Source organism: Etheostoma spectabile, chromosome 8 (genome assembly GCF_008692095.1).
Source record: "Etheostoma spectabile isolate EspeVRDwgs_2016 chromosome 8, UIUC_Espe_1.0, whole genome shotgun sequence".
NCBI classification, from domain to species: domain Eukaryota; kingdom Metazoa; phylum Chordata; class Actinopteri; order Perciformes; family Percidae; genus Etheostoma; species Etheostoma spectabile.
The window spans coordinates 25,471,185-25,478,330 of NC_045740.1; the positions used below are offsets into that span (position 1 = coordinate 25,471,185).

Genomic DNA, 7,146 nt, shown 5'->3' on the forward strand with positions numbered 1-7,146 from the left:
AACATGATGCAGGCACGCAGCCCTTTCACACCTTCAATTGGTTCACATGTTAATATATAAAGTCACACCGTTGAATCATTCACGCTAGATCAGTCCGACGGAAATAGCAGAATCTTGACATTGTCCGGAAACATTCAGATGTTACAGAAACTCCTGAGCAGTTATGTGCTTCAATTTTTACCCTCATAGTTGTTTGTACTATTTTGCATAGACATAATAATATAGGTCTATGCTATTTTGTGTACGTGTTAAGAAAGGTATATCCGCCGCAAAACCATAGACAGTTAAAGAAAACAGGCTGACAGTCATCGCCGGTAGACATCACTGGTTACATGATTGGCCAACGCAGGTCAGGCCAAGTGTTCGCGCCTGCGCAATGCGCAGTATGCCCGTGTTGACGTCGACACGTGTTTCTGGTGCAATCTAGCATCTGAGGCGGCGACCCATTAGGAAGGATGCAAAGTCAGTAGCTAGCGTTTTTATTACGAAACAAGGCCTTTCTTCTGTTGAAAACGGTGTCTGGCAGTGGTGAAGTAGTTCATAACTCTGTGACAGTGATCATTTTGCTTTGGCCGGCTTATAAAGGAATAACGTTAGCTGCGTCATAAGAAGGCTTTGTTGTTATGGGTGTTGTTTAACCCAGACTAAAGCTAACGGTAGATAAATTGAGCTTCACAGCTAACGTTAACCCATCTCTTTCCTCGGGGCTGCCGACTAATTTACAAGGTTAGTGACGTTAACCGCACGTAAGATTGTAAAGAGAGGCTGTGTTCTGTTCACCTCTGTCGTGATCACAGCCTGAGTCAGTTAGCGGCGCACTGGCACACCGAATCCTCTCCCCTCCCCTTTCAGTCGAGGTGATGTCATCGTCCAATAGTTCACAACAAACCCGCATCTCATTTCTTTTTTTTTGGGACTGTAACATGAAATCCTAGCAAATTATCGTTCATTAGCCGTTCATTGATGTAGCAACATTGCATGGCTAGCTTGAAAAAATGCTGACACAACTGTACACTCTTGTCGCAAACACTGCAATCATTTGACTGACTTTCAGCATTTTACAGCATTTGAAATAACTTCTGATTGCAACTTATCTAAAGTTATCTGTTATCTTGCGTACCTTAGCATGCCAAAAGAGGGAGACCACCGCGAGGGTGGAGGAGACAAGGACTCGAAGGAGGAGAGGACACAGGATGCTCCTGAGGAGACAGTGAGGAAGAGGGTCCGAGAAAAAACTCCGAGCCCACACAGGGTAAACACTCCTCATGGTGAGTAGTAGGGGAAGAAACACTCCCAAGAGAAAGTCAGATAAAGAAATGTATTGTGTACATGTGTGAGTATCCTTATAAAGCTTTTAGAAATGCGACCAGCATCCAGGATAAACAAAATAGAATTTATGTGGGACAGCTGTCCCCAGGACGTCCAAGCTACTGCTGCAAGTGGCCTCAGTACATGTAGACATGTTGTGGTGAAAACATTTAGGATTCAATCTGCTCCCTATCACATACTGTAACTACCCAGCTCAGTTCCTTCTCAGTCTCTTCTCAGATTTAGTAATTCATTTAATGGATACCATTGATCCCTATTGTGGAAATTACAATATACACTATGTTTGTTAGAAATCACTACACAGGCCTGAAATACCCACACATATTAATATAGCACAGACAGGAAAGAAAAACTACTTTCCTATTGTACAAAGAGGAGGAATTCAATGTTCTTGTGAGGGAAAACAACAACAGGGCGTTTTCACACCTGTAGTTCGTTTGCTTTGGTCCGAATCAGTGGTGAGTTTGTTAACTTGGATAAATTTGCCCTCGGTCGGTTTAGTTGAGTTTGGTTTCACACTTGAAAAAATCCAAGCGTACCAAAATGCACCATTACAAATCACGCAACATCCACTCTTGTTATTGGTCGGTTGTTTGGAGGCAGGAGCAAGAAAGTAAATACAGGAACAAGGTCCTGTGTTCTGGACCAGTGCATATGTCTTTCATCTCCATGGTCAAACCAGCTCATTTCATTAAAATTATCAGACATTGTTTTGCGAGCGACGTTACGTCTGCTCAGGTCACCGAGACTTTGCTCTGCTCTGTCTCCCACTTTAGCGGCAGCTGGTTTGACCCATATACTAGATATATTAACGGTCAATGGTTTGACCCATACACTAGATATATCACTCAATGGTTTGACCCCTACCCTAGATCTAGTTACTGGGCGGTCGTGTGGTGTTGGGGGTGTGACCCGGTATACTAGGATTTATGTCAGACGTTCAACTGTTGTGTTGACCCATATCACTAGTAGATTTACGGTCAATGTGTTTGACCCATACACTAGATAATTAACGGTCATGGGTTTTACCCATATACTAGATATATTACGTCCAATGGTTTGACCCATATACTAGTATATTAACGGTCAATGGTTTGACCCATACACTAGATATATTAACGGTCAATGGTTTGACCCATACACTAGATATATTAACGGTCAATGGTTTGACCCATACACTAGATATATTAACGGTCAATGGTTTGACCCATATACTAGATATATTAACGGTCAATGGTTTGACCCATACACTAGATATATTAACGGTCAATGGTTTGACCCATACACTAGATATATTAACGGTCAATGGTTTGACCCATACACTAGATAATTACGGTCAAGGTTGTTACCCATATACTAGATATATTAACGGTCAATGGTTTGACCCATACACTAGATATATTAACGGTCAATGGTTTGACCCATACACTAGATATATTAACGGTCAATGGTTTGACCAATATACTAGATATATTACCGTTCAATGGTTTGACCCATACACTACTAGATATATTAACGGTCAATGGTTTGACCCATATACTAGATATATTAACGGTCAATGGTTTAACCCATATACTAGATATATTACCATTCAATGGTTTGACCCATACACTAGATATATTAACGGTCAATGGTTTGACCCATACACTAGATATATTAACGGTCAATGGTTTGACCCATACACTAGATATATTAACGGTCAATGGTTTGACCCATACACTAGATATATTAACGGTCAATGGTTTGACCCATACACTAGATATATTAACGGTCAATGGTTTGACCCATACACTAGATATATTAACGGTCAATGGTTTGACCAAGGAGATATACGAGTGACGGACGGCGAGCTTGACCGCAGTCAGTTTCTTTGATAGAAACTGCAAGCTGCTTCAGTTTGCTGCTCCGCTGCATCCCAGATTGATAAACACACCTGACTATTGGAGACATTGTTCAGACTGGTGGAGTTTGTATGGTTGGTGCGGTTGGAGTACGGATCATGTTCTCACCACAAACCAACCGCTCCAGAGTTTGATTGACAGCGTACCGGGACCACCTCTTCAAGCAGGTCTCGGTACGCTTGTTTGGTCCGCTCTTGGTGCGCACCAGAGTTTGATTGCCGCATTCTCACCTGCCAAGACGAACCGCACCAGCGGGGCAAACAAACTCCGGTTTGTTTCAACCGAACTAAGGGCGTTTTCACACCGACAGCTTTTAGTTCGGTTGAATCGAACTATAGACGCCGGCAGACCAGAGCGAAGTCTCGGTGACCAGAGCAGACTAAGTAACGTTTCAAACAATGTCTGATCATTTTAATGAAATGAGCTGGTTGTACCATGGAGATGCAAGAAATATGCACTAGTCCAGAACACAGGACATTGTTCCTGTATTTACTTTCTTGCTCCCGCCTCCAGAAACATCCTACCAATAAGAGTAGTGGATGTTCTTGCGTGATTTGTAATGGTGCATTTTTGTATGCTTGTATTTTTCCAAGTGAAAAACCAAACCAACCAAGTGCAAATCGCTCCAAGTTTACAAACTCACCAACTGATTCGAAGCAAACGAACTACAGGTATGAAAACGCCCTAAAGGCTGTCAGTGTGAAAACGCCCATATACACACAACTTCAGGGTTTGGCAAATAATCTCTTCCTGTCTGTTGTGCTCGTTTGTTTTAACTCTTTAACAACATAGCTCCGTCATCTTGTCATTACTTGAGCATGTCCCACTCTAACCGTCAGGTGTGATGCAGCAATACGTACAACTATCAAATTGCTATCAGCAAAGCAGTTTGCAATGATTGTGAAGCTGCTAAATTTCACTACACAGGTGAAAATGCTGATTTTGTCATCTTGCAATTCAGTGCTGTACAGCTGTTTCTCTGACATACAACATTATCTGTCACTGGGTTGTCGCAGTTTACAGAGAGAGATTATTACGTTCAATAGCATCGTTTCTAGAGTAGTTGCTTGATTGTTATACCTAGACACACCACATTTAGTGGACAAGACATTTGGCATTCACTGTTATATGTCTGGAAGACAAAGCAAACACAATACATGGCGTCTGAATGGTAAATTCCTGTCTAGAATGTTGAGATATTACAGTCAGATAGGGCCATGGTGGCACATCTGCCAAAGGTTGCTGACCCCTGGAATACAGCATATCAATATAAAAGATATCCCACAATGCCAGAAACCACACAAATATAACTCAAAGTGTTTGGTAGCAGTGTCATATAAATTTTTTTCTGATTTAAAAAATGTTACGTTTTCTAATAGTTCCCACTTTGGCTTTTATCGTGTTTTCCAAATTTTGCATTTGGGTAGCGCTAGACTTGACAGATGGGAATTTGTGACTTCTTGTTCATGCTCGCAGTTATAAATTTGATTATCAATGAGGGGCAAGAATATAAACTCTGCTATAAGGCAGGTATGTTGAGCAGAGGGCTTTATGGATACACTGACAGCAGGGTCAGTGGAAGGGATTAACACATCTTGTAGTTGGTGTGTGCCTTTGCTTTTACTACAATCAGACTAAATCCACTTGAAAGTAGGAGATAATGGATTCTATTTTCAAATCAGTTCAATAGCTCAGGTTTTTCCACAACAATATCAAAGTTCTGGTTTCTTTCTTTTGGAGGGAAATACACTTTAATGTGTAATTTTGTTGGAATAAATCACATAAAGATATATTTCCCTCACAGCCAGCCCCTCCAGGTTTGCCTCTGTGGAGGAGCTGATGGAGACAGCTAAAGGAGTCACCAACATGGCTTTGGCCCATGAAATAATGGTCAATGCTGCTTTTCAAGTCAAACCTGCAGAGCCTCCTGAAGGGAGGTGAGCGTTATCAGATACAGTCACTGTCATTTCGAGCCTTTCTGTTTTTGGATGAGTTCTTTTTGGCTGTTGAAGTAACAGTCCTGTGGCCCTGTACAGTTTGGAGCGCAAAGTGAAGGAGATTGTCCACAAAGCTTTCTGGGATTGTTTGGAGGCTCAGTTGAAGGAGAATCCGCCAACGTACGAACATTCCATCAAACTGCTGGCTGAGATCAAAGAGGTAAGGCAGGTTTTCGAAAAAAAAATTGTATTCAGGAAATAAACCAGCCCAGAAGACTCCAAAACTTGAATGTCATTGCGGCACAGCTTTACCATCAGTGAATATGCCACACCAAACTACAATATCTATCGCTTAATTCCCTAAATCTTTTCCTGTCTGCCTTATATCATCATCTATTTCCCTGCTCTCCCAGACACTGCTTTCTTTCTTGCTGCCTGGCCACGGTCGTCTGCGGTCCCGTATCGATGAGGTTCTGGATCTGCCGCTAATCCAGCAACAGGCTGAGAATGGAGCGCTTGACATCAGTCAGCTTTCCCACTTCATTGTTGGGATGATGGGCTCGTTGTGCGCCCCCTACAGAGATGGGGACATTGAAAAGCTGAAGCAGATCACCGATATTGTGCCTCTGCTCAAGTAAGCCTCTTAGTTTTTTTTTTTTACTTGAAATTTCATCCCAGTCCACAGTGCAGAAGTCAGCTTGTTCTGGTGTGCTGTTATTGTAGAGGATGATAAGAGATGAGCTAGCAAGTCCCTAAACCTAATGCAGACTTAATAAAAGTGAATAACAAGTTCAACCCCAGCCCAGTTGGACCTGGATTTTCAAACGGTACATTGTGAGAGGATATCATTTCATGACATATCATTTCTGTCTCTGTCTTCCACTGTCATCCTCTGTCCTAGGGCTATATTCTCTGTGCTGGACCTGATGAAGGTGGACATGGCTAACTTTGCCCTGACCAGCATCAGACCTCATCTGATGCAACAATCGGTTGAGTTTGAGAGGGGCAAGTTCCAAGAGTTTCTGGAAAAACACCCCAGTAAGTAATCTCTCTTGCATTAAATGAGTCATATTATACATTTTTTTTCATGCAAAACAATTGCGTATTGGACTGCCTTGTATTGGTAGATACAAACCTACAAGAGGACAAGCTGAAACACTTTGCAGATCTCATGTCACACACCATGAATATAATTGTCATTTAACAGTTGGGGGGGGGGACAATAAATATAAAAATTTGTCAACACAGAAATATGTGATGCGAGAGAAGTCAGAGGAAGTAAATTACTTTGGTTTAACCTATGTGCAGATTTTGTGGCAAATAAAGCATTCAACTGTCACTAAATTTCACTGGAATTTCATAATTATAATTATATTATTGTTATAATTATAAAATTATCTTGCATCCTCTACATAAATATTAGGTTTCATCTGGGACAGAGGATATATACTTAACTGCAGCAAACTTACTGATCTGCCACTTAACCTCATATTGAGCAAAACACAACTGTAGATGTTCAATATTAACCTCAATATCAGTTCACACACATAACATCCGGTTTATCGCTGTGTTAACGTTAGTTGGAGTTGGTGCATTTCTATCCAACAAACTATTAAACAAGCTAGCTAATGTTACATTACATTACACTAACCTAGCAATTTTTTTTGTAATGAATAATTCATGAATTTCTCAGCATCTTTTCTAGTTGAGAGAAGAATAACTTCATCCAATGCTAACGTGAATAAAATAGCCTGAACCCCCCCCGACTCCCCTGGGATTTATGCCTATGTTGCATACATATTTTCCTTGAGAAGTTCAGCCGCTTTGACTTGTGTTGGAACTTGCATCTGGAAATAGAACCATGTTTCCATGTCACCATGGTTTCTTTCTTTGTAGCATTGCAGTGATGCAGCTACCCACCCTGAAACAAAATGGGGTGTGGTTCATGAAATTCAAGTGAAATTTAGTGACAGTTGAAT

At 41.3% G+C, this 7,146-nt stretch overlaps 1 protein-coding gene and 1 long non-coding RNA gene across 5 annotated transcripts in view; one reads left to right on the forward strand and one right to left on the reverse strand.

The window, feature by feature from the left end:
• Positions 1-379: 379 nt before the first annotated feature.
• The window catches only part of tcp11l1 (t-complex 11, testis-specific-like 1), an 11,601-nt gene continuing 4,834 nt past the window's right edge, over positions 380-7,146 (forward strand). Inside the window, exons 1-6 of one of the 4 annotated variants that reach the window (XM_032524626.1) lie at positions 380-462; positions 1,126-1,268; positions 5,035-5,167; positions 5,267-5,387; positions 5,581-5,801; positions 6,069-6,205. In XM_032524626.1, the coding sequence (XP_032380517.1) occupies positions 1,127-1,268; positions 5,035-5,167; positions 5,267-5,387; positions 5,581-5,801; positions 6,069-6,205 (754 nt within the window). In that variant the 5' untranslated portion in view covers positions 380-462; position 1,126. Of the gene's footprint in view, positions 727-838; positions 858-1,118; positions 1,269-5,034; positions 5,168-5,266; positions 5,388-5,580; positions 5,802-6,068; positions 6,206-7,146 lie in introns of those variants that run through there. The other 3 variants (XM_032524623.1, XM_032524624.1, XM_032524625.1) reach the window with 3 other exon arrangements.
• LOC116694754 (uncharacterized) overlaps positions 3,324-7,146 on the reverse strand; it is a 17,887-nt gene continuing 14,064 nt past the window's right edge. The window contains exon 3 of the long non-coding RNA XR_004333264.1: positions 3,324-3,333. This is a non-coding gene — a long non-coding RNA (uncharacterized LOC116694754). The remainder of the gene's footprint in view (positions 3,334-7,146) is intronic.